The sequence below is a fragment of the Sapajus apella genome, unplaced genomic scaffold (assembly GCF_009761245.1).
Source record: "Sapajus apella isolate SASKATOON/1434 unplaced genomic scaffold, GSC_monkey_1.0 scaffold18, whole genome shotgun sequence".
In the NCBI taxonomy this organism is placed as follows: domain Eukaryota; kingdom Metazoa; phylum Chordata; class Mammalia; order Primates; family Cebidae; genus Sapajus; species Sapajus apella.
The window spans coordinates 23,408,809-23,435,899 of NW_022436958.1; the positions used below are offsets into that span (position 1 = coordinate 23,408,809).

The window sequence follows — 27,091 nt, forward strand, 5'->3', positions numbered from 1 at the left end:
TATTTATATAATTATATATAAATATAAATGTAACATAAATATTTATATAATTTTTAATTTAGATATTTATATATAATTTATATATTTATATATTTATAAATATATAAGTTATAATTATCTTTAAATATCTTTATATATTTATATTATCTTTATATATTTTAACATATACATATCTTTATATTTATATTTAAATATATACATATTTAAAGGTCTCCCATTTATTGAGTGCTTCCTATGTGTAAGCAGTTTGTGTATTATCTCATCTAACTCTCACAATGGAGAGAGAAACTGAGGCACAGGGATATTAAATAACTTGACCCATAAGTGCAGTAGCCACACAATAGTAAAGTCAGTATACTCTGTTCCACCTGATTTCTTAATCTGTGCCCTTAATCATCGTCTCCTTATATCAAGAAACACTGTTTAAAAATTCATCTCTTTCTTGGCAGGATATTTTACTTCAAAGTTATGTCAGCTATGCAAATTAACATAGTACTATTACCTTGAGGAATTATAAAGATTGTCCTAATTTTCAAAAGTAAAATACACCCTAACTTCCCTACAGATGCTTTCAGCTGTCAGACACATTTCTTCTTTTCCTTCTTGACATTATGATCACTTTAGTATAGAGCGGTATGTCCCAAATTGTGTTCCTTGAAACATTCTACAAAAATTTTTTTCCAGCTTTCTTATAGACTGGAGTGGTCAATGAGCCAAGATACCCAATGTAGATAAACTCATTGGGTAACTTCTAGAAAAGACCCTAGAGAGAACACCCTGAGTTTAAGCTTGGAGGCCTTATATTAAGGATGACAGAGCAAAAACAAAAGAAATCTGGTTTTGAAGACTTCATGGTGTTTCCACACAAACCTGCTTATCTTCAAATGACTTTAATGTGACAGAATAAGTGTTTTAACATACTGGAGCAACCTCTCTTCAGCAGCTAAATGCATTTCCTAATAGATACATATACCAACATGGATTATGCATCTCAAAAAGGCAGACACAGAATGCAGCATTTCTCAAACCTATTTAATCATAAAACCCCCATTTGGAGGCAAGATCAATGATGAATATTTTGTCGCATATGTATAGTCCCCAAAAAGTAGTTTGTGAAATGCTGGTCTAATTTGATTGGCAGATGCTACTTGGATGCTCTCCTTGAGGGGAAAAAGAAAACACAAGCCAGAAATTAAGTCAGTGTCCTATAATACCATAGAGATAGTCCTGACTATTCAAGGCATCCCAATCCATTAACAGATGAACTTTAACAGTTAATTTAAGTGTTAGTAGCAACAATAGAAATGCTGCACTTTAAAAGAGCTGTAGGCATGACCAACTTAAGAGTTAATTCTTGATATCCTCCACGGTTTCTGGTGATACAGGGGGCCAGGTGGGATCCTAAAACATGCAGAGTCTATCTCAGTGATGTTGTCACACTAAGGGGCTGCCATTCTGTCATAGGCCATACAACCAGCATGGAAGCAATCATTTTTGCACAATGTAGCAATTCTCTTTTTACCTTATTCTGAAAAGGAATCCAATGCTCAGAACATTGCACTTTAGCTGCAGAATCTGGGCTGTATTTCTCTAATGAAGAAACATTATATTTTTCACAGATGAAGGGCAACTTGGTACTACAGTCTACTGGTTTACCTAAGTCTGAGAAATGAAAAGCAAGGATTACTATGGTGAGAATTTTTCAGCCAGCACATTTTTTTTTTTTTTTTTTTTTTGAGACAGAGTCTCACTCTTGCCCAGGCTGGAGTGCAGCGGTATGATCTTGGTTTACTGCATCCTCTGCCTCCCAGGTTCAAGTGATTCTCGTACTTCAGCCTCGCAAGTAGCTGGGATTACAGGTGCATGGCACCATACTCGGCTAACTTTTGCATTTTTAGTAGAGACAAGGATTCACCATGTTGGCCAGGCTGGTCTTGAACTCCTTTGCATCAAGTGATTTGCCTGCTTCAGCCTCCCAAAGTGCTGGGATTACAGGCGTGAGCCACCGCGCCCGGTCACCACATTTCAAAAGCAACCCAGTAGTAAAGAAAGGCTCTTGAAATCAATCTTTCCCAAATGCTTAAAATATGTTCCATTTCTTCTCTAGCCATTTCTGTCTTCTGTGATTATTTTTATCGGTAGTTTACAGCATACCAATACTGTTTTAAAACATTACACATTTTACATAACTACCATATTGTCCCAGAATGAAGGCAAGAGGTAGGAAGAGAGTTGAAGGGGCAGAGTAATCAGGGGAAGAAGGGGACCTAACCTAAACTATATGTTAGAACTACTGCCTGCTTATCTTTGAAAATTTGCTTAGACATTTATCAATTAGGAAAGTGGTAAGTTTATTTCTAAGTAACTGCTTAAGGATAAAGGAAGTTAAAATATTCACAGTGAAAAGTGATTTTATTTGCATTGGGAATTTGAGCTATTGTTGTTGATAATAAATCAGAGTAAGATGAAGTTACCAAGCATATAATCAAAAGGAAAACAAGATTAAGCTAGAAACAGAACCTGAGGTTCACATATTACATAATAAGCATTAGAGGAGTTAGAATTAACTTTACCCATAAGCCAAGTTTTGGGAGATATGTACAAGCATTCCTCTCCAAATGTCACATGAAAGCGGTGCCATGGATGTCGTGAGCTGAAAGAAAACAACAGATTTCACAACAACTAATGTAATTAGGTGTTCCATTTTTTTCTTTTTACTGTAAGTTATTTTATTTCTAAATTTAATGTTAATACCATTATTTTATACCCCTTTTTTCTTGATGCCAACATGCAAAAGGACTTGGTTTTTCTAATCTAGGCAGTTTATGGGTTAATGTTCAAACTATTTATAAATAAAAATCCATTTAATAAAATAAATTGCTTCTTTTAAGTGATAACTTTACAAAGGTAAAATCAATGATGTCACTTACTATGAAAAATAATGATCTATTGGCTCCTCGCTAGTTCTCATCCACCACTTCTGTTCAGCACCAGATATCTGAAAAACAAACCAAAATCCATTCTTATAGGTGCTGAGCTTTCTTGAGGGTTTTGGTTCAAATACCTTGTCTTACTATAACCACTAACCACTATAATTTCTAGACATTCCTTACTTAGATCTCAAAATTATACAAGCCAGGACCTTTTGCCAAAGAGTAGTTGAAAACTCTCTGTATATTTACAGATCCTATTTTGGGTACAGGAAATACAATAGCTGTAATTACGGGCATATATTTATTTGACTACTACTTTAAGTGGGCATACAGTATCCTATTGCAATTAATTATAAATTTTAAAATACAGAAATTATTTTTCTTCACAAAAGCTATTTGCAAAGTTACTTATTAGTAGAAACAAAAACTCAAGTTAACTATAAAGTTGACTTCTAGTAAAAAACATGACAGGGAATTAGAATCATTTATATTATCTACTGCTATTTACCTTATGAAGTGATATTTATTGTTAATCTTGTGTATTTTAAAACATAAGCAATTCTACTTAATTTTTCAAACATGAAACAAATTTGGATGTTGTAAGGCAAATCTTACATTAAAGGAAAATTTAACTTTTGTAGATTTTGGCAAAATTTTTGAAATATTTTTAAATGGAATAAATATAAAAATAAGAAATACATTTAAAATATATTATTTTAAATTACATTTGCTATTTTGTTTCTGATGGCTCTTAGTCCTGCAAAAGATGTTACAGTAGCAAGAAAGCTGTGATTGCTGGCACAGTATAGGACAGCTTCTTCATAGTTTAGGTGAACATCAGCAACAAACCAATATTCACTTCCTTCAATTATAAGTGGAGGTCCATGAATCCCAGCACGCTCTAAAGAAGAAGAAGAAAAAGATTCGAGTTATGACTATGCAAAGCAAACTGTGTCCTCCAAGTATAAGTTAATGTTCAAAAGTGCAAATAGTAATTCAGATTACTGGCCCTCTCTGGCTGGGGCAGTACTGACTATAAGAAACAAGAGATATCTGAGCTAATGACTCTGCCACTCCCCTGCACTCACAGGGAAGGAAAAAGCCACCTTAATCACCTCATCCCACACCAGTCACTCACCTTCCTTGCCTGGAGAAATTTTATTTCACTTGAAGACATATAGAGAAGAAGCTGGCACTTGAATAGTTAACTAAATGCATTAGTGAAAAGGTAAAAGCAGCTTTGGTTAAATTTTAGTTTTTTTAACTCACCTGGATTGTACCAGTCTGGTGTTTTTGGAGTGTGGCCTATACGAGGAAGAAAGCAAGTGGCATTAGTATTCAATGACAGATCAGGGTGTACTATAAGTAGAGCCTTTAAAGTAGCTCAAAAAGTCTTGCAGTATTGCTGAGGCTTGTCCATTTCTGGACAAGTCACTTCACGTTTTGATCACCTTAGTTGTATGTTGTGGGGCTGATGCTAAAGCTGCTTTAGGAGCGATCAAAAGGCAGATCTGTTAAATATGAATGAAGTATTTCTAGCAGTCTTTTGCCTGCGTCATAGAGATCACAAAGGAAGTATAGAAGGATAAAATATAGCTAAGAATTAGGAAGTAAATGATGATATCATATGTATTACACAAAAGCAATAAGAAATAGGAACCAAAATAATCATCATTCTAGAACCACTTCTCAATCTAATGAAACGAATAACTATTCTGTAAACTTAGGTTGAGAGAGTTCATTGTCTTCCATGATATCCTTGGAAACAATGTACAATGCTCCAGTGATGAATATTTTGAGAAGATGAGACAAAACTGAGAGGAAAATAATAAAATCACTCAGGATTCCCAGATGGAAATGGAGGAAATAAGGCATGCTACACAGAACTCCATGCTCGGAAGCTGGGCAGATCAGTGTGCAAATGCCCTTATACATTTTGCTGCTGTGGTATTTCAGATGAGTTGCTTAACTCTCTCTGAGCCTTGATTTTCCCCTCTGTGAAAAGTAGATGGCCACCTAACTCACAGGGAGCGAAGGTCATGTGTGATGCCCTGGAGAAAGCGGCCAGCACAGGGCCAGGCACAGAGCAGTTCCTCATGGGAGCCTATTTGCTTTCCTCCCCCTTTTCATTCTGACCACAGATCACACTGGCTTCAAGTCAGAGACATCATTCGCTTAACCTTAGAAATTACAGAGTAAAATAGCTGTTCTTAATTTTGGTGTGGCATGTGGGCCTCAGGCAACAGAAGACCTGACTCAGAGGACTGCCTGCATAGCTAGCATCTTTGGTCTCTCTCTCTAAGCCAATTCTATTCATATTGGATAATTTCCAACAATAATGCTGCAAGTCAGTTCAAAATGTATACAGTTTCTTGTCTGTAATCTTGTCAAAGATTTCTGATTATTTATGTGTGGGGGGAGGGAAAGCTATGTCTAACCTTTACATATCTTTAAATTAGTGAGAAAAGCAGGATGCTAGGTGTGTTTTTATACAAGATTACAAACATGTATGTGTGTACAAGGTATCAAGAATTACAATAAAAATAGCTATGTTTGGGTAATGGCATCATAGGTAATTTTCCTAAAAACAATTTTATGAGCCTTATTTTTGACACAGTTTTCTCAATTAAAAAAAGAATATTTAAAAAGTACAAATATTCAGGGATTAAGGTTACTTCACATTTACAGGTTGCCAAAATATCTCTTTTAGGGAAGAGAGGATTAATTAGAACCAAGTAATAAAAAGGCAAGAGCCAGAGAAAAGGCATGGTGATTTAGGATACATAAGAGGAAAATTTCTTTAAGAAAACTAGAAAATACAGATTAATACAAGTTGGGTAAACTTTAGGCTGCTCTAATAACCAAGAAAATATCTAACCAGGTGAATGTATCACATCATAACTTAGAAGTTTAGGTACAGTCAAAAAAGGGTGAACATAACATTTAAACCCTGGAGCAAGCAATCATTGATTTCTTCAAGTAATTGGGAATAGGCTGAGAACAGGAGATTAGTTTTTTATTTTGTTTCTGCATGCGGACAATGGAGGTAGAATTACTTAGAAGATGTATTTGTTTGATTAATTGATTTATATTTGCCGAGTTAATTCCTTTCTCTCTTGTTAAAAATATATGTTTATATATATATATATATATACACCTCCAAATGCCCTTTATACTATTTCCTGTGGTGACTAATTTGCCATTTCTAAGGTTGTCCTTGTTTAAACTCTGGGGTCTGCTCCACTGCTCAAACAGGAGGTGGGGACAGCAGCTCACATTGAGGGCACCTTGGTTGGAACAATGACATTGTCTGTGGAATGCTAACAAATGCCAGAAAGTAATGGGAGGCTCACACTAATGCTTCAAAACAGAGATATTGTCCGAATTAATTATGTGCGAATTACTTTTCCACTTGTTTAAAGGATATCCAAACTGGTTTTCCTTTGTCCCTTTTCCAAGTTTAATCAAATAATCAGGAATAACTCAGGCATAATTTATCCTTTAGAAAAACCCATACACACACAGACACACACACACACACTCTTTTATAAATGGTTTCACAGTTTGCCTTTGTGAAAGAGATTCGCCAGCACCTAATGTCACATCCGAAGCTCTTTTAACTATTTTAGGAAAAAGAATAATCTTCTAATAGGCAGTTCCATGATGTGAACTTTGGGTTCTTTGAGAACTTGTAGGAGGATATATCTTTAGTTTCAATGATCTGTTGACATTTGGTTCAGAGATTTATTTTAAAAATTTCTAGGTGTTTTCTGCTAATTAATTTAATATGGCCAATGTCTGCTTAAAAATAATTTGAGGCTGGGTGGGGTGGCTCATGCCTGTAATCCTAGCACTTTGGGAGGCTGAAGTGGGCCAATCACTTGAGTTCAGAAGTTCGAGACCAGCTTGGCCACCATGGTGAAACCTTGACCCTACTAAAAACACAAAAATTAGCCTGGCATGGTAGCAGGTGCATGTAGTCCCAGCTACTTGGGATGCTAATGCAGGAGAATTGCTTGAACCTGGGAGGTGGAGGCTACAGTGAGCCGAGATCGCAGCACCACACTCCAGCCTGGGAGACAGATCAAGACTCCGTCTTAAAAAATGATAATAATAATTTGAGAATTAAAATCTTCCTAACATTTTTCTTAATATTTCATATTTTCCTGGTAAAAAGTGAAGTAAAATTATATCTATGTTCCCCCGCCTCCTTTCTGTTATCAAAGGCTGTACTATCAATCTAACTGGCTTCTCAAATTTGAGTTTACATAAAAGTGTTAGCAGTTTTGTAGTTCATTGAAAATTTCTTCTAAGCTTTACAGGGATCTGCCAAATTTTTATTTCTTGACTCTTGCCTTCTTTTTCCTATCTTTATTTTTTCACTTTGCATCAAAATAAAAAATTAAAATGATTCTATATTTCTCCTTTTGCTTAAAATACTATTTCATCCAAAATCTAATCTCCCTAAATGAGTCTTAAACTTTATCTTCTATGCAAATTCTTCCATGATGAAAGAGTAAAGTATCACCAAATTTCAATAAGCTAGCCTTCTATTAGAAGCCAGAGTCAGGCAGGGGTGCTCCACATATTAACTGCATCATCATAGGCTTTTAGACATTAGAATTATAGATCAAAATGCTCCCTTAAGTATTTTGAGCTGAGCATTGACAATGTTAAAATGAGAAGGTTGTGAAAAGGAATAATTACCACTTACCTTTTGGAATTTGGCACACCCATTCAAGTTTTGTATCACAAGCAAAAGGCCTCAAATAAATAAATTCTCTGTCATCAAAGAAATGCCAACCTCTTCGCCATGGCCTATGAATGACCTAAAAGAGGAAAAGGATTGCAGAATAGTTTGAAGTCGATACATTCCTCATGGAACACTAAACTGTAAGCCCTATGATTTTGATCTCTATGTTAGCTCTAGCACCTAAAGTATTTGTTTAATAAATGAACACATGAATGAATGGAATATTTAAACAGTAATACCCTGAGCAAGAGCCTTCAAAGGATTAAGAAAGGAAATATGTTGTAAAGTCATGTTTATATCCAAAATGCAGATTTTCTCCCCGACGCCTGACAATTTTTGTTAGGATATTTATTTTAGAGATATCCAAGCACCAAGCTGTGATCAAATCAGTTCAGAAAGTGACATAAAAGTCCAGCCTCAGTGGCCCAGGCTCCTTCTCTGGTGTTGTCATATGCCATTTCTAGGATTTTGCCCTTCTCCACAAGGTCCAGGATGGCTCACTGCCAATTCCAGCCAGCAAGTAGGAGAAAAAGGAGAGAGGAAGCATGACTTGGGAGAGACATCCATCACTTCTTGGACTATTTTCTCTTAAGGCCAAGTTTCTGGAGGTTCTCTGGCAGGTGAGGTAAGATTTTTCTTACAGAACACTGCCCTGGATGGGCTTGTTCCGGATTCAGGTTGCATTAGTATTTCTTTATTTATTTGGCAGGTTTTCAAATCTCTCCATACTTGGAAACTCTATTTACCTAGAATATAGTTTATTGTACCAGTGTTCCCATAAGCTTCTCTGAAGTTTTCACCTTTTCTTGTGTTAAATTGGGAATTCTATAAAAACGCCATGAAGGCTGCGCGTGGTGGCTCATGCCTATAATCCCAGCACTTTGTGAGGCCAAGGAGGGCAGATCACAAGGTCAGGTGATCGAGACCATCCTGGCTAACATAGTGAAAGCCCGTCTCTACTAAAAATACAAAAAATTAGCCCGGTGTGGTGGCATGTGCTTGTAGTCCCAGCTACTCAGGGGGCTGAGGCAGGAGAATCGCTTGAACCTGGATGGCGGAGGTTGCAATGAGCCAAGATCGTGCCACTGCACTCCTGCCTGGGCGACAGAGTGACACTCCGTCCCCCCACAAAAAATGCCATGAATGACACTGTTTATTACTAGAAGAGTCATTTTGAAAATGGTGCTTTTGGCCGGGCTCGGTGGCTCAAGCCTGTAATCCCAGCACTTTGGGAGGCCGAGGCGGGTGGATCACGAGGTCAAGCGATCGAGACCATCCTGGTCAACACGGTGAAACCTCGTCTCTACTAAAAATAGAAAACATTAGCTGGGGATGGTGGCGCGTGCCTGTAATCCCAGCTACTCAGGAAGCTGAGGCAGGAGAATTGCCTGAGCCCAGGAGGCGGAGGTTACGGTAAGCCGAGATCGCGCCATTGCACTCCAGCCTGGGTAACATGAGTGAAACTCCGTCCCCCCAAAAAAACAAACAAACAAACAACAACAACAAACAAAAAAACGGTGCTTTCCTGTGGCTTTATCAGTTCTTATTTGCTTTAGCCTTCCTGTAACATTTCTGGTGAGCAACCTTCTTGAATCTCTGCCTTGGACTATAAATCAAAGATTACCTGACGTCTCCTCCAACTTGATCTTTTTTCACTCTATATGTTGGTAGTTCCACCAAATCCAATTCTTGGCCCTTCACCTTCTTTTTCTTAAATATACGTTTTCCTCTCAACTCAAGACTCTTGATCTCAACTTACCATAGCATATACCTCAGCTAGCTTGGATTCAAAATATCTAAACAAAATCTTAAAATTTTCTCCATAAATCAGTACCCTTTCTGTTTCTATAAATGCCTAATCATATAGCATGGTGGTTAAGAGTAACAGACCCAGACACACATGGGTTTAAATTTCAGTTCAGTTTAAATTTACTCCATGTAAGCAGGAGTAAATTACAGCTCAAGTTCCTATGTGAGATGAATACAGTAACAGTGCCTACCTTACAAGATTGCTTATGTGTTAAGTGACATGTGTGACATGCCTAGCACAGTGGCTGGCTCATAAAGGAGTTAATCAGTGTTAGCTGCTGCCATCATCATCATCACCACTACCATGGACCATCGCCATCACCATCACCGTCATTATTATTGTCTCATAATATTCTTGTTCTTGCATAAAACTTGTATTTCACCTGTCATAGTCCTTACTCAGTGGTGTCTTAATTGCTTATTTGTCTTTATTTCCTACTAGACTTTAGTTCTGTGAAGACAATGGCTATGCTTTGTACCTTGTCATTGTTCTATCCCCCAGTGCCTCACGGACTCCTTGGACTGTTTATGAAATAGATACATGAATGCATTCTGCAAAGGAAGATGTCTAACTGGTCTTTTATGCCTTCCCATCTTACTGTTGCACTTGACATCTGTCTCAAGATGAATCTTCCTCATATCCTCCTTAGTTCACGTGACCCTCCCTACTCAGAAACTTTAAAAAATGCCCTGTTGCCCATCAAGAAGTATACAAATTCCTTAACTTGGCATCAATCTAATTTCCTAATATTGTTATCAAGGACAGCACCAACGAAAACTTCGTGATCTGTATTCTGTTCTCTTCGCTGCCTTCCACGCTTCCTTCCACTTCCACCTTATTTTATGCCACTTTCTCATACCATCCTTGCATGAGAAAGCCTCACCCTATCCCATCTGTAGAAACTATCCATCCTTAAAGTCCCAGTTCAAGTCCCACCTCTTCCTGGACAATGGCCACGGGAATCACTTCCTCCTCTGAGTTTCATTAACCTTCCTCAGCCTACTCATTTAGAGCTTATTACTGCATAGTAATGAAGGAAGTTTTCTTGAATATGAATTTTATCCTCTCAAATGAAGTGTAAGTTAGGCTGCTGAGGGGCAGGCCATGGGTGTGCTTATCTCCTACTGCATCTAACGTCATGCTCTACATGCAAAGGCATTCCATGGATCTGTTATTTGACTGCATATGATGATGGATTTTTTTAAATATGCAGATTTTCCAGCATTGTACTGACCTTCACAGCAGCACAGTCTCTGATGTCATAATCCTGCTGAAACTCATTTGGCATGATAACAGTAGACACCTGAAAAGACAAGAGAGGCTTGAGAATTTAAGACTGATGTATAAATATTTGCAATTTAGATGTAATTTAGGCAGCCTTAATCACTCAAGTGTGTTCATATGCCACAGAAAGAAAACTTTTTCATCTCCTTTTTATATTGTGATGCTAAATCATGAGAGGACTTAGCAAATGTCATAATGTCATAAGTTTCCAAACAAAGGAAGCCACAGTTTCAGAAATGAAGGTTAGTAGTATGTTATTAAGTTGGCTGCTGGAGTCATAGAGAAACAAGCTTGCAAAATATTTCTTTTTTTTTTTTTTGCATGTGTTGAAATGTTCATTATTTGATTAATCTCAGACATGCTCCATCCAATTTGAATATAAACTCAAGGAGTTTTACATTTAGAAAGAATAAAAAATGAGGTGACACAATGATAATTTGGAGCACATATTGAATATCTGAGAATAATTTTGTTCCTATAAATGTTACATTAAATACCTCCTTAGGATAATATAAACATGTGGAATAATAGTAGGGAATTTCCTCCGATAAAGATACTTTTATCCAGGTATAGTGGCTCATGCTTGTAATCTCAGCATTTTGGAAGGCCACAATTGGCAGATGGCTTGAGCCCAGGAGTTTGAGACCAGCCTGTAGAGATGGTGAAACCCCATCTCTACAAAAAAGTACAAAAATTAAATGGATGTGGTGGCATGTGCCTGTGGTCCCAGCTACTCAAGGGGTCGAGACATGAGGATCGATTGAACCCAGGAGGTTGAAGCTGCAGTGAGTCAAAATGGCACCACTGCACTCTAGCATGGGTGACACAGTGAGACCCTGTCATCCCCACCTTGTCTCCCCAAAAAGAGGTATTTTATTTTTTTGCATAACTCTTACATCTTTAGATAATAAAAATAAAAGCTTCTCACTATAGAAATGAAAATAAACAGTATAAAGAGAAAGCTTTATATTGTTTTCAACAATCATTTGTGGCCAGGTGTGGTGGCTCACACCTGTAATCCCAGCACTTTGGGGAGCTGAGGTGGGTGGATTGCCTGAGCTGAGTTTGAGACCAGTCTGGGCAACATGGTGAAACCCATTTCTACAAAAAATATAAGTATTATCTGGGCATGATGGCATGCACCTGTGGTTCCAACTACTTTGGAGGCTGAGGTGGGAAGACTGCTTGAGCCTGGGAGGTGAAGATTGTCGTGAGTTGAGATTGGACCACTGCACTTCAACCTGGGTGACAGAGTGAGACCCTATCTCAAAAAGAAAAAAATCACTCATACTACCCAAAGATGACTACTATATCTATATCTTTATTATTTTTGACTATATATAGAGAAACAACACATGTGGATTTTTAAAAATAAGACTTGTAACTCGTTTTTCCCTTACTCCCTATATGTAACTCTATTTTCATTTCAATAAAGACACATAATTTTAATGGTTGTATGACATGTGGATGTATTTATTTTTTAAATTGGCAGGTAAAAGTATATGCATTTATCATATACAACATGATGTTTTGAAGTATATATACATTGCAGATTGATGAAATTTAGCTAATTAACAAATGTATTATCTCACATAGTTATCATTTTTGTGGTGAGAACACTTAACATCCACTTTTAGCATTTTTCAAGGATATAAAATATGATTAACTATAGCCAACTTGTTGTACAATAGATGTCTTGAACTTCCTATCTAAATGAAATTTTGTAACCTTTGGCCAACATCCCCCCAATCACCCACCTCATCTGCCCCAGCTCTTGGAAACCACCATTCTACTCTCTAGTTCCATGAGATCCATTTTTTTTTTTTTTTTTTTTTTTTTAGATTCCACATCTGAGTGATATCACATGGCATTTGTCTTTCTGTGCCTGTCTTCTTTCACTTAGCATAATGTCGTCCATGCTGTCACAAATGGCAGGATTTCCTTCCCTTTTATGGTTGAGTAGTACTCCATTGTGTACATATACCACACTTGCTTTATCCATTCATCTGCTGATGGACACTTAGGTTGATTTCATATCTTGGCTACTGTGAATAGTGCTGCAGTCACCCTGCGAGTCTCTTAAACATTCTGATTTCACTTCCTTTGAATATATACCCAGTAGTAGGATTGTTGGATCATGTGGTTAGTTCTATTATTAATTTTTTGAGAAACCTTCATACTGTTGTCAATAACAGCTGTACTAATTTACATTCCCACCAACTTCATGCAAAAGTTCCCTTTTCTCTACATCCTCAACAACATGCATCATTTGTCTTTTTCATAATAATCATTCTGACAGGTGAGAGGTGATAACTTACTATGGTTTTAATTTTGTATTTCCCTGATGATCAGTGATGTTGAGCATTTTTCATACGACTGTTGGACATTTTTATGTCTTCTCTGGAGAAATGTCTATTCAAACCTTGGACCGTTTTTCAATTGGGTTGTTTTCTTGCTATTGATTTGTTTTAATTCCTTATCTACAGTCATACACTGCATAATGATCTTTCAGTCAACCACAGATGGCCTACCTATTTGTTTCTGCCTCCATATGCTTGTGTAGATAGTCTTCCTTGGAAGATCTATCCTTCCTTTTCTTGGCCAATCTGAATACTGGCATTCAGATCATGGCTAAAAAGAAGCCATCCCTTGAAGATGTGTTCCCATAAGATTATAATCTATTTTTACTGTACCTTTTCTATGTTATCACTGTGCCACAATTGCCTACAGTATTCAGTACAGTAACATACTCTACAGGTTTGTAGCCTAGGGGCAATATAGAGCCTAGATGTGTAGCCTATGTGTGTAGTAGGCTATACCATCTAGGTTTGTTGACATATGTTCTATGATGTTTGCACAAAAACATTACCTAACAATGCATTTCTCAGAATGTATCCCACTGTTAAGTGATGCATGACTGTATTTTGGATATTAGTCTTTTATCAGATGTACAATTTGCAAATATTTTCTCTTATTTTGTAGGTTGTCTCTTCACTCTGATGACTGTTTCCTTTATTGTGCAGAAGTTTTTAGCTTGATGTAATCCAATTTTATCTATTTTGGCTTTTGTTGTCTGTATTTTTAAGTTCATATCCAAAAAAATCATTGTCCAGACCAATGTCATGGAGCTTTCCCCCATGTTTTTTCCTAGTAGTTCATAGTTTGAGGCCTTCCATTTAAGATTTTAATTCATTTGGAGTTGATTTTTGTATATGGTATGAGATAAGGATTTAATCTCATGTTTCTGCATGTGGAAATCCAGTTTTCCCACTACCATTTATAGAAGAGACTGTCCTTTTCTCATTGTGTGTTCTTGGTATCTTTGTTGAAAACCAGTTGTCTATAAATAGGTGGATGTATGTTTGGGCTCTCCATTCTGTTCCATTGGTCTATGTGTCTGTTTTTATGCTAGTACCATGCTGTTTTGTTTATTATAATTTTGTAGTGTATTTCTGAGGTCAGGTCCAGCTTTATTCTTTTTGTTCAAGATTTCTTTGGCTATTCAGGGTCTTTTGTGGTTCCACATAAACTCTAGGTGTGGATGTATTGTTTAACAAACAAATAGTGCTTCCATACTACCTAAAACAATGAAATTTTAACTTACAGGTGTACGATCACTCCATTGCCAGGATCCTTGTAAATCTGGGCTCCTTTTATTCAAACCAATCCACAGCCAGTGCTGGCCACTATGTAAAAAGCAAGTGTTAAAAATATGAGGACAATGCTTCGCAAAAATATTTAGCACTTACATGTCTAAAGTGCTTTAGATAAGTAAGTTTATTCAGAAGCACTTGTCACTAATTGAAAAGCATAGTTTCAAGCAACATAAAGAAGTCTCTTGAAATGAAACTAAGCCCTTAATATGGGGTAGCTACAGAAAAAGTACCATACTTTTAAAACTACATTTTAAGCTGTTTTCTTCACATGAAAGGCAAAAACTATTCTACTTTGAATTTTAAGAAGAAAAAAATGGAAATTGTTACAAGGCTTTTACTGTAGTGCTTGAATATTGGACAGCATTTTCAGATACAGTCAAAAGCAACAATGGCATTTCTTTAAAGTGTTTGTCTGTAACACTATCAAATATTATTCTTTAAAATGCAGAACAAACTATTTGGCTAAATTTTTATCAAACAATATTTGAAACATAGTTGACTTCCCACTGCCCACTAAGTTTAAAGTATTGTCTATGTGCCAAAGAAATATACCAGATAAATATATGAAGCAATCAGATAAGTGATTATACTCATCACTTATATTTATTATACTTTTATGTAAAAGGTACTGAGCTAGGTGCAATGAGGACACAGAGAAGTATAAGACCTAATATCTACCCTCAAATGTAATATAAAATAGAGAGATAAGATATATTATGAACAAAAAAGGAAAGACCAATTATGAAAGCTATCAAATGAGTTGTATACATTTTAGGTTATACAAAAGTTCAGAAAAAGGAGAGGTCACTGTGGACTGCAGAAAATGAAGAAAGACTTTGTGAGGTTGGTAGGACAAAAGATATTCTTCAAGGGATGGCTAACATTTCTGTCTAGCCATGATCTGAATGCCAGTATTCAGACTGGCCAAGAGGAAGAAGGGTAGGCCTTCCAAGGAAGACTATCTATACAAACATATAGAGGCAGGAACACACATGTAAGTAATCCTTTCCCCTCCAATACATTTGTGCTCTAGCCAGGGATAAATATCCAGCATAGGTAGACATGATATAAGCATGGAAGTTTTTCTCTGCCTCCAGCTCCATTTGAAAATATTTCCTAAAATTTATTATACTTTTAGGCAACAAATAACATTCACATAATCAACCTTTTGTTGCCACATGTTACGTATGATCAGTACATCTTCATGTCTACACATATATAAATGTAATATGCAGAATACATATGTAATATGTAAGCATAATGCAGAATATATTTTAGAGAAGGGGTAGATTCCAACTCGAAAAACAATCCATACTCTCAAGTTCTGCAGAATATATGGAACATATAGCTATAAGTCTACAAAGAAAGATAATAAGTGAATTTTAATAAAATGTACTAGTGAATCCAAGGCTGAGGCAAAGAATTTTAAACTCATTTCTTATTTTTAATAAATGTTTTTCTTTATTTCTTACTTTGTTCAACGTTCCCTCATATTTTAATAACAATAAGTACTTTTTCATCTTTTCAACTTCAAGGCTTTTGACTTAATGCAACGGAATATGAATGAGGACCGTCCTCTTTTGGTTTTTATTGTTATATTGTTTTCTTTTATAGAGAAAGATCCACTAATTTGTGGACTTAAGATATATCCAGTGGGGACAATTAAGTCCAGTTTAAATTTAGTAGCTACAAGAGGAATTTGCAGTTTATGCCTTTAGTTCATCAAACCTTTCTTACAGGCTTCCATCATACTGCCTGAGTTCTGGATTTCTAAACCACAGGGTCTAGACAATTGCCATATACAGCGCAATTAAAGCCAGACAGCTAAAATAGAGAGGCAGTTAAGTTTTCCTGCTCATACTTACTTGGGGGAAATAACTCCATTTCTCCCAAAACTTAGCATGTTATATATTTGGGCCTGGGGAATTCGTGTAGAATTTTGTGTTTCCCTAAAGTAAGCATTAGCTATTTTATCTTCTTTACACAATCCACAATACAACCAGGAAGATGATCAAAGATCATTTGTCACCTGCATTGCAGAGGCTCCCACTGGCAGCCTTTTTAGAGATTTGTCCTCAACTTTCTAGGCTCCTCAAGCCCTTACCCAGTCTTCTCTCAGCTAATAGCTCCCCTTCCTTCCACTGAGAAACATCTCTGCTTTCAAGCTCATTTCTGGCTCCTTTGCTGCACCTCAGAGGACAGTTTCCCAGACAAAAGAGTTTGCTTGATTGTCCAAAATTTCTAATCTCCACTACTTTCTGAAACTGAGTTTCATTTCAACACAGAAATTTATAGATTTTGGCTTTATTTTAAAGAATTCACTAGCATGTCATAAATACAGAAAATAATAGCTACTTGTCTGTATTTTTTTTTTGTGTGTGTATGGGATTAGAAGTGGAAAATATTTCCTCAATTCTAACTCATTCCTAGTTTGATAGTTTAGCTGTAGGCACAGGGAAGAAGAAATTGGATATCACATTAATCACTGCACACTTCCAATGTTGATTTTTTACCCTCACAGAAAATGTGGGAGCAAAGAAATTGCACCTGATCATAACTGGGTAATCAAGTCAACTGAGATTCCCTCTCTCTCTTTATAAATTTCTGCTTCTCCAAGCACTAAGTGTATGGTTTTAAAACTTTTAGGTCTAAAAGAGATTGCATAAAAGGTTAATATGTGTAATTATGTTGCAATTCCTATTCTCAATCAAATTTCCTGCTGCATCTGGTTGCTAAGGAAAACAGTATCTCAGCCATAACCCCCAATAAATACTATTTGATGAGGGTGCTTATTCTGCAAAGCCTTAGACTTATGTCTAAATCTATTCATGCCACATCACAGGAGGTAGTGTACACAGCAGCAATGGCATTGCAAACAAGGCTTTCTTCTCTAATCCTATGGCTATTTTTGCCCTACAATGGCTTTCCCTGTTGGGCTGCCATTAAGAGTTGCAAAGATCTTAGAGCCTTAATGATTTGGTACACCATGAATCCTTTTCACTGAAATACAAACAGAGATGTGGAATGTAGATTGTGAGAGGTACAGCATAATCTGACTTAACTCCTTGGCATGCAGTACACAATTTGGGCAATGGATATCTTGCAGAGAAAGGTCAATTCCTGCAATAAAGGGCTAAGGGATTCAAGGAGTAAGCTTTAAAATCATTTTCTAATATAAATGGGTTTGGTTCTTTCTTTCCTTTAAGCTATGGTTACAATTTTGGTTTTAGAATATGTTCAGCAAGCACAGCCCAGGCAAACGGTTTCTTTATTATGGAGAAGTTATTAAGCAAATAACACAGTCTGCTTACTACGGCATTGTGTTAGCTGCTAGGATCAGAGTACAAATAAAATACTGTTCCTATGAATGAAGGGATTATGGAGATTTGTTTTTTCTCTGTGCTGTTCTGTTTTCTAAATTCTATGATCATTAATTCTATGATTAGAAAAATTTAAACATAGTATATTCTATGGAAAATAGGATTTGTAAAAGCTATATGTGCAGAGATGTAAGTAAATGGAAAGGGTTTACACTAAATGTTTACTATGTTTATAATCAGGAGCTAGGATTTGAGGTGATTGCTTCATTAGCTGTTTTCATATTTTCCAAATTTTATATAATGAACTTGTATTAATTTTTTAATGGAGTGCTTAACAAGTGTGATTCCAAACAAAGAAATAAATCATGAAAAGTTCCTTTCATGTTAGTTTTGTTGCCCAGTGTAATTCATCCTGTATATGGATACTCTTAATGGTCATTTCTATCATATATGATATTCCAATGTTTTCTCTTTATTGTTTCTCACAAATATCTATAATCGCATTGCTTAGTACTTATCCATGGCTTCTCATTACAGTTAGAGTTACTAACCGCTTGCTTGGAATCTAGAGCTTATGTCAGTATTTACTTAAAAATACTTTACCTGGATGGTATGATATTGTGTGTGTCAAGCTTGAGATCTAAGGGGTGTTAAGTTGTCCTGCTTGAAATTTACATGTCAGGAAGAATTGGTGGTGTATTAGAAAGGCCATGCTCCAGAGGTGGCCACCATGAGGACTTCCATCATCACCAAAGTCACGCTGGAGGCTTTGGTCATGAGCAGAGCAAATATGAGAACTAGATTAATGTCAGTGAAATTAGAAGCTCGTTCATTGGCATGATGGGTAGGAATGGGCTCTCATTAACGAAATGTAAGTTATTTGAGATGTAGGGATTAGCTAAAATATTTAGAGCAACTCTCACACTTCTCAAGAGTATATTAGAATCTTGTGAGGCCACAGCCCATTTCTCAGTAGGGCTTGATTCTAAACAATCCCACATCCAGTCATTGGGTCAGGTGATTGTGATGGCCTGATACTGACTACAATGGGAACAGAATGCTGCCCCAGAATGTTGTCACACCTGCTTCAAGTAAACTTGTGCAAGGTGATATTTATAATACCAAAAGGACAGATTGCTGCTATGTTGTGAAGCTTACAAAACAGGCTTTATAAAATGTTTTGTGTCTGCTTCGATGAATGTTTGCATAGCAAATATCTGTATGTGTGGAAGAATTTGGTCTGAATTTTGTATTTATTATAATCTATTCTCAAGGTTGAGGGAATAGCTAACACTCACCTCAAAAAGAACCCAACAGTTAATATTTAATATATACAAATTGACTTGGGTCAGTCTGCAATGAAATTTTGTATATTAATTTCTAACACCAGACAGTGAAGTCTGGAATACTTGAGGTTCTACGATAGATGCTTAATAAATAAATACTTATGGAACACAGGTATTGTATTTTACATAGGCTCCCAGTACACTGTAGTGAAACTACATTCTCTAATGAGAAAAACACAGCAGAAGCTTTCTTAAAGCGCATCTGGGCCAAGCGCTGTGGCTCATATCTGTGATCCCAGTGTCTTGGGAGGCTAAGGAGGGTGAATCACTTGAGCCCAGGAATCTGAGATTAGCCTAGGCAACATGGAAAAACCCCATTTCTACAAAAAATACAAAAATTAGCTGGTTGTTATGGCATGTGCCTGTAGTCCCAGCTACTTGGGAGACTTAAGTGGGGGGATTACCTGAGTCTGGGAGGTTGAGGCTGCAGTGAGCCATAATCACGCCGCTGCACCTCAGCTCAAATAACAAAATAAGACCCTGTCTCATAAAACAAAACAAAACAAAAAGGAAATATGGAATATGTGATGTGGAAATTTTCAAAGAAAACATTTCATTCATTTATTTTTTAGAGACAGGGTCTCACTCTGTTGCCCAAGCTGGAGTGCAGTGGCACCATCTTGGCTCACTGTATCCTTGAACTCCTGACTCAGCCTCCTGAGTAGCCAGGACCACAGATGTGTACCACCATGCCCAGCTAATTTTTTAAATTTTTGAGGCAGGGTCTCCCTATGCTCCTCAGGCTGGTCTTGAACTGGTTTCAAGCATTCCTCTCACCTCAGGCCCCAAAGTGTTGGGATTACAGGCATAAATCACTACACTCAGCCCAAAGAAAACACTTTAAAAATCATTCAAAATCTTACTTCCTAGAGATATAACAGCCATTACCCTTTTTGATGCATTTTTGCAGTCTAGTTTTAAATGTAAATAATATATTTTTACTCTTTGATAATTTACCTTTTCTTGTGCTTAATATATTATAAACATTTACACATTATAGTATTGTTTTTATCTTAATGTACAGGAGATGAATCTCAAACCAAGATTAACAATAGTGATGATAGAGGGATCCTTACCTTTTTCAGACTTTCAGGGAAAATGCACTTACCAATGCTTCATCATTAAGTGTGATACGGCTACTAGTTTGAACTACTCTTCTATTTGAATAAGAATTTATGTTATAGTTATATTTACTAAATATAAGTATATATTTAAGTATTAAGCCAGGAATGAATAGATTTTACCAGATGCATTTTCAGCATCTATTAAGATGATCACATGCCATGATTTGTGATTATTAACTCAATTGCTATTTGAGTAAATATAAGACAAGCACATAACATAACCAAGGGAAGTGGGGTCAAGAAGCAATAAATTAGAGACCATGGCAAATTGGAGAGTCAGGCCCCATTTTAGGAGGCCACCAGCTACTCAGCACTAACTTATTTATTGCACAATGAAAATGTTGCTAGCTGCTTTTTAAAAATTTTTTAAAAAATTTAATTTTTTAAATTTTTAAATGATTTTTATTAGAATTTCACAATTTTGTAATACTCTGTGGCCCCCCAGGAAAAGAACATTATAGTCTTAGAGCTGGATAAATACTAATTGGCAAGCTTTGTTTTAAGTCTCTTTCAACAGTGCAGAATTGGACTTTATTATTGAACAAATTTGCAGACTTGCACTTAATCAAAACGAAAAATAAGCCGGGTGTGGCGGCTCACGACTGTAATCCCAGCACTTTGGTAGGCAAAGGCTACCTGGATCACCTGAAGTTCAAAGTTCAAGACCAGCCTGGCCAACATGGTGAAATCCCTTCCTCTCTCTCTATATATGTGTATATGCATAAATACACACACATGCACCTTGTTTTTTGTTTGGTTGTGCTTATTGACTTAAGATCAAACTCCTTCCCTGGCAAACAAGGACATTCCAATTGCATATCCAAATCCCATTTTCTAACTAATTTGTATGACTCATTTCTCCTTGACCATATCTGTACATTCTGTTCTCAGTTCCTTTGCTTATGTTTGAAATAATACGTACCTTCCAAGAATCAGCCTTCTTTATATTTTTCCTGATTATACTCCTAGAACACTCTCCCCCTCCTCTGAATTCTCAAAGCCCTTCCTTGTCTATGTTCTAGATTTTCTGCCATACATTACTGTTGGACTTTGTTAAACAAAGGGTAGGAAATATATCTCATTCATCTTTAGATTCCTCATAGTGTCTGCATATTAAGAGAGCTTGATGTTGCATGACTGCGAAGCAACAAATGACCTTTTAGATAATAAAGTATGTCAATTTTTTTTCCAACAGGGAGGGAGGGTAAGAACATGTCAATTTTGAATATCTAGAGGACATCAAATTCAGCATAGAGAATCTCATTCTACAACCTATGAGTGCATGTTCTCACTCATAGGCAGGTGTTGAACGATGAGAACACATGGACACAGGGAGCATCACACACTGGGTCTGTTGTGGGGTACTAGGGGTGGGACAGTGGGGGGTGGGGAGGTTGGGGAGAGATAACATGGGGAGAAATGCCAGATATAGGTGACGGGGGGATAGAGGCAGCAAACCACCTTGCCATGTATATACCTATGCAACGATCCTGCATGATTTGCACATGTACCCCAGGACCTAAAGTACAATAAGAAAAAGAAAGAAATTCTCATTCTAAAAGTATTACCTGAACTGGTCCATCAAAAAGTGAAGAAAATCCTTTAGTTCATCCGCATGGCTGAAGCTAGAAAGGTGTGCTCCAAGGGCTTGGCAGAATCGTTCAGCTTCTTCCCAGTTCCTCTTTCTCACAATTCTTTCTGTATGGAATACCTTAGTAAAATATAATGTTAATTTGTTTTCTGGTATAATCATAAAGTACTCCACAGTGTTAAAGTCAATTACTGTTGTGTGTGTGCCCCTGAAATGAATTCTTACAGGTGTAATGAAGGCATAGGTAAACGCACATATACTGAGGCACAGACAGGTCCTGCTGAAAGTGTCAATTCAACTAAAGGCCAGCACAGGGGCCAGTCCCTGTGGTCAGATGGATGGCCTTCCTCAGCCAGGCCCAGGAATTGCTCCAACAAGAGCCATATTCTCTTGTATTCCTAGGACCTTGAAAGATATAATGAACCAGTGTGCAAGGCTATAAAGGATACATATAAATGCTTTGGGAGTAGGCTTTGGCAAAGAAATGTGCTAACAATATAAATTTTGAATTTAAGATACTGTGGACCCACACAAAAATAGAACTATTTTCTGATGAGGAAGGACCAAAGAGCAGTCTACACTGGTGTGTAAACATTGACAGGAGGTGGCAAAACTAACTGGAACTTGGGCTGTTTCAAAAGAAGAAGAAAGAAGAAAGAGAAAGAAGAGGAGGAGGAGGAGGAAGAGTTGATGACACAATGACAGGATGAATTATATTTGTCCCAATTCTTCTGTTCCTTGTAATATAATTAGACAGTCTCGCCACAGCCCTTTGGTGGGTGGAATATACTTCTTTGTACTTTGACATGGGGCTTGGCCATATGACTTACTGTGTTGATGGGATATTAGTGGAGGTAAAGTGAGCAGAGGCCTGAAATGTGCTTATATGGTTGGCTTGCCTTCTTGGGCTCCAGTGATATACCATGAGAACGACAAGCCCCTGAAAGCTGTTGCCCTTTCAGTTTGAGCCTAGATGAAGGACTGGAGCCCAGCACATCTGACCTGAAGTTGGAAGCAGAGGTCACCATTCAAGTCCAATCTAGATCGGTTAAACCCTAGTTGGCCTGGAGATCTGCGTGAATGTGAGGCTAAATGTTTGTTGTCATAGCCACCAAATTTTGGGGTGGCATCTAATGGTTGGTTTATGGGACTAGTTGACTGATGCAGACCCCAATAAATACACACACGCACACACACACATACACACACACACACACACACAGATATATATTTACATATACATATATTTTTTACATCATAGGACGTGCTGGACTTCTTAATTTGACAAGAATTAGATGAATATGAGGATCACAGGCACAGGGGCAGTATGGCAGTATGGCATACAGTATACCAACTTACTGGGAAAATAAGTCCTTGGGAAGGAGCCAGTTCTGGCTTTGGCCCTGCCCTTCTGGGTAGGACACGTGCAGGGTGTGAGGCAGAGCTACCTCACGCCAGAGGTTCAGCGATGCCCTGCCAAGGACTCTATGCTCCAGAGCACTTTAGTTAGGTGACATAGGATTAAGGAGAAGAGCATAATTTGTACAAGGACATGAACAAGGATAGTAGAAAAATAATTTCATTGAAGGATAGAGTGAGAATGTTACTTTACCTTATAACAAGAAAGGCTTGAGGGCAAACTCTGCCAGCCTTCAGGACAGGGTTCATCAGGCTTAGGGGCTGCTTCTTCAGGCTCAAGGGGTCCACTTATTTTCTTGCAAATTGAAAGTGCTCTGAAGCTTCTGCAGTCTTTTACCTCCCATTTTCCAAGAGACTTTCCAGTAGACATAGCCACACAGCCACCTGGGGAAGCTGGGATTGAAGTGGAAAGCTTAAAATGTTAAAGTTCAAACACTTTCTAGTGTTTCTACTCTTTATTTCAGCAATGTTGAGGAGAGAGAATACAAAAAAAAAAAAAAAGGAACACAGAGAGGAGAGAAATGTGTTGTTCAGAATAATAATGACAGGCAGTGTTTATTATTTTTAAAGCACTTTTCTAAAAAGATTAATCCTCAGAACAAACCTATAGGGGAAATTCTATTGTCATAATTTGAGGTACACTGAGAATTAAGTTGTTCTTGACTTGTTCAAGGTCATAGAATTAGGTAAGTGGTTGTCCCAGGATTTGTGCCCAGGTGGTTTATTTCTAGAACTGTACCCTAAACATCACTGCTGTTTAGGATAGTGGTTTGAATTAGCTTAACAACTTTGAGCAGTTTTTAAGCAACTTAGTAAACCTCAAAATACAACTCTCTCAGATTCTGATCCAAAGGAAAAGCTGGTGCAATAAGGTAGAAGGAGGTATGTGATAATATGTATTTGTTTACTATTTATTTGTGACATTCATAATTTTATGTATTCATAACAGTATTAAAAAGTAGTTTTTAATATCAGTTCCATTTTCTAAATGAAGACTAAGTAACTTGCCCATAGTCAGTTAGTGAGTGTTAGAGTCAGGATTGAATCCAGATTTGTCTGGCAAAGGGTCATGTTCCATTTTCCATTATACCACACTGCCCGAAGCAGGCAGAAGACAAGAAGAGTCACGCACATTGAAAAGTAGTAAGGACAACTTCTATCCCACCAAACAGAGAAGCCACATGGTCTCTTATACACAAACAGCAAGAGGAACAAGACACTGGGAAAAATAATTGCCTTGCTACCCTGAATGGGTGTGCTATTTTCCCTGTTCTGTCCCCCTATCGATGTGCCCATGATAGACGAAGTTGGCTGAGGATGGGAGGAATGATGGTAAAGAGAGCTTCATGCAGCCTTTCTGGTAGCTGCTTCTCAAGCACCTCTCCAACCACCAAGACTTAATCATTGACCTTTACTCTAAGATGTCTGAGTGTCTAGAAAAGAAATCTGGCAGGGTGTGGTGGCTCACGCCTGTAATCCCAGCACTTTGGGAGGCTGAGGCAGGTGGATCACCTGAGGTCGGGAGTTCGAGATCAGCCTGGCCAACATGGTGAAACCCCATTTTTACTAAAAATACAAAATTGGCTGGGCATGGTAGTGCATGCCTGTAATCCCAGCTACTCAGGAAGCTGAGGCAGGAGCATCATTTGTACCAGGGAGGCAGAGGGTGCAGTGAGCCAAGACCACACCATTGCACTCCAGCCTAGGTGAGAAGAGCAAAACTCTGTCTCAAAAAAAAAAAAAAAAAAAAGAAGAGAAAATAAATCTATGTGCTTTATCTATCAGAGTGTTCCTAATTTAAGATGAGAGTTAACCAGGATCAACATCTGTATACTCCATCTTCTTCTGTACATAAAAGGCTGACTTTGTTACTGGCAACATCACTCATGTTGATGGTGATGACAATGTGTCATAACTTTTGTGTGCATTTTCTATTTCAAATTTCATGTTCAACTGTAAGCTCATATTTTCTAATCTCTGTGTTATAAAAGATAGTCTTCCTGATCACATTAAAGCAATGCAATAAAATATAAATAATTCAATAGGTGAAAAGTAGAAATCTTTATATTGTTGTCTTATTCAAAGCCACTGGCTTAAAAATCAGGAACTCTAGATTTTATTAATTCAATAACCAGATGATCTTTGTCAAGTAAATCACCCTTTAAAGTCTTTGTTTTCTTAACTCTAAAAGTATTTCTGATGTCTTTTCCAGCTCAGGTATTCTGATTCTATGGCAAATTATGGTCAATGCTTTAGGCTGGTTGGAGAAAGAGGAACTAACTTTCTTTTTTTTTTTTTTTTTTTTTTTTTTGGGGCGGGGTTTTACTCATTTTTTCCCGGCTTGGGTGCAATGGCATGATCTTGGCTCACTGCAACCTCCGCCTCCTGGGTTCAGGCAATTCTCCTGCCTCAGCTTCCTGAGTAGCTGGGATTACAGGCACGCGCCACCATGCCCAGCTAATTTTTTGTAGTTTTAGTAGAGGCGGGGTTTCACCATGTTGACCAGGATGGTCTTGATCTCTTGACCTCGTGATCCACCCGCCTCGGCCTCCCAAAGTGCTGGGATTACAGGCTTGAGCCACCGCGCCCGGCCTGGAACTAACTTTCAAAATAAGTAAGAGGCCAGGCATGGTGGCTCACACTTGTAATCCCAGCACTTTGGGAGACCGAGGCAGATGGATAACTTGAGATCAGGAGATTGAGACCAGCCTGGCCAACACGGTAAAACCCCATTTCTATAAAAATACAAAAACCAGCCAGGTGTGATGGTGTGCACCTATAATCCCAGCTACTTGGGAGGCTGAGGCAGGAGAATCACTTGAACTTGGGAGGCCGAGGTTGCAGTGAGCCAAGATCATACCACTGCATTCCATCCTGGGCAACAAACGAACAAAAACAAAATAAATAATACACACAATATAGCCTCCATAATTCTTACCCATTGAGAATAATGGAAGAAAACACATTGTTTTGAAGAAAGGTTAAGGAGAAGAGAGATGAAAATGTAAAGAGTTTCACATGAGAACTTCTAGATTCTATTTGAGATTTACACAGAAAAGATTTAAAAACTCACACTGGTGGTTCTAGCTCTGAGCCATTAGATGGTGGTTTGGGAGAACTAAGTTTTTGAACTTCTTTCACTGAATTATTCCTGAGGACATAATAAGGAAGACATAGCCACTGCTTCTATTTACGATCCCATAGATAGATTCCAGTCCTAAAGATTATCACGTACCTCACATTTCAAAAGTAAGTGAAGAACATCTTTGGGAGGAATGCTGCCTTTCATTAGTCACAGTATTCTACTACTTTAAAGATGAAGACACACCTGGCTCAAGAAAATTCCAGTTGGAAAAGGTTACAGTCTGCTTTCTTCCACCAACAGTTGCCCAATTATACTGTCCACGAGAATCTACATCTCTCAGGCCAGTCCAGAAGTATTTTCTTCGAGATTTATCATACTTTTTCATCAAATCATTTAGGTATTCTTGCTCAAATCTACAAAAAGAGAATCAAATTGGCAAGTGTTTCACAATGATTGACTCTATTTGAAGATACGCCTTTTTCTTAGGAAGAGTGTTTAGCAGAAGAACTAAGAGTTGAAAGTTTATGAGAACAAGTTTACTGATGGTCACACCTGCTGGTGATAGTCAGATTACAGTTTGTTCCAAAAGGGACCTCATCCTTGTAAATCTTGTAACAGGTTTCTCCATGTCTCTTCCAGCCCTAAATCAGAGGAAAATATTGTCAAACTGTTTTCTGGACTTGATGTGTACCCCTCTGACAAGCATGTTTCTGCTACATTGATAACATCTTAGAACTTGTGGAAACTGAGGACATGGCCATTGAATTCAT

General features: G+C 37.5%; 1 protein-coding gene across 1 annotated transcript in view; it reads right to left on the reverse strand.

Moving 5' to 3' along the window:
* The window catches only part of LY75 (lymphocyte antigen 75), a 102,336-nt gene that overhangs the window by 46,288 nt on the left and 28,957 nt on the right, over positions 1 to 27,091 (reverse strand). Inside the window, exons 10-21 of the mRNA XM_032286641.1 lie at positions 26,874 to 26,962; positions 26,565 to 26,734; positions 23,430 to 23,629; positions 21,795 to 21,937; positions 14,385 to 14,466; positions 10,731 to 10,799; positions 7,648 to 7,762; positions 4,203 to 4,238; positions 3,659 to 3,834; positions 2,931 to 2,998; positions 2,574 to 2,653; positions 1,424 to 1,662 (exon numbers count right to left, since the gene is read on the reverse strand). Of these exons, the coding sequence (XP_032142532.1) occupies positions 1,424 to 1,662; positions 2,574 to 2,653; positions 2,931 to 2,998; positions 3,659 to 3,834; positions 4,203 to 4,238; positions 7,648 to 7,762; positions 10,731 to 10,799; positions 14,385 to 14,466; positions 21,795 to 21,937; positions 23,430 to 23,629; positions 26,565 to 26,734; positions 26,874 to 26,962 (1,467 nt within the window). The remainder of the gene's footprint in view (positions 1 to 1,423; positions 1,663 to 2,573; positions 2,654 to 2,930; positions 2,999 to 3,658; positions 3,835 to 4,202; positions 4,239 to 7,647; positions 7,763 to 10,730; positions 10,800 to 14,384; positions 14,467 to 21,794; positions 21,938 to 23,429; positions 23,630 to 26,564; positions 26,735 to 26,873; positions 26,963 to 27,091) is intronic.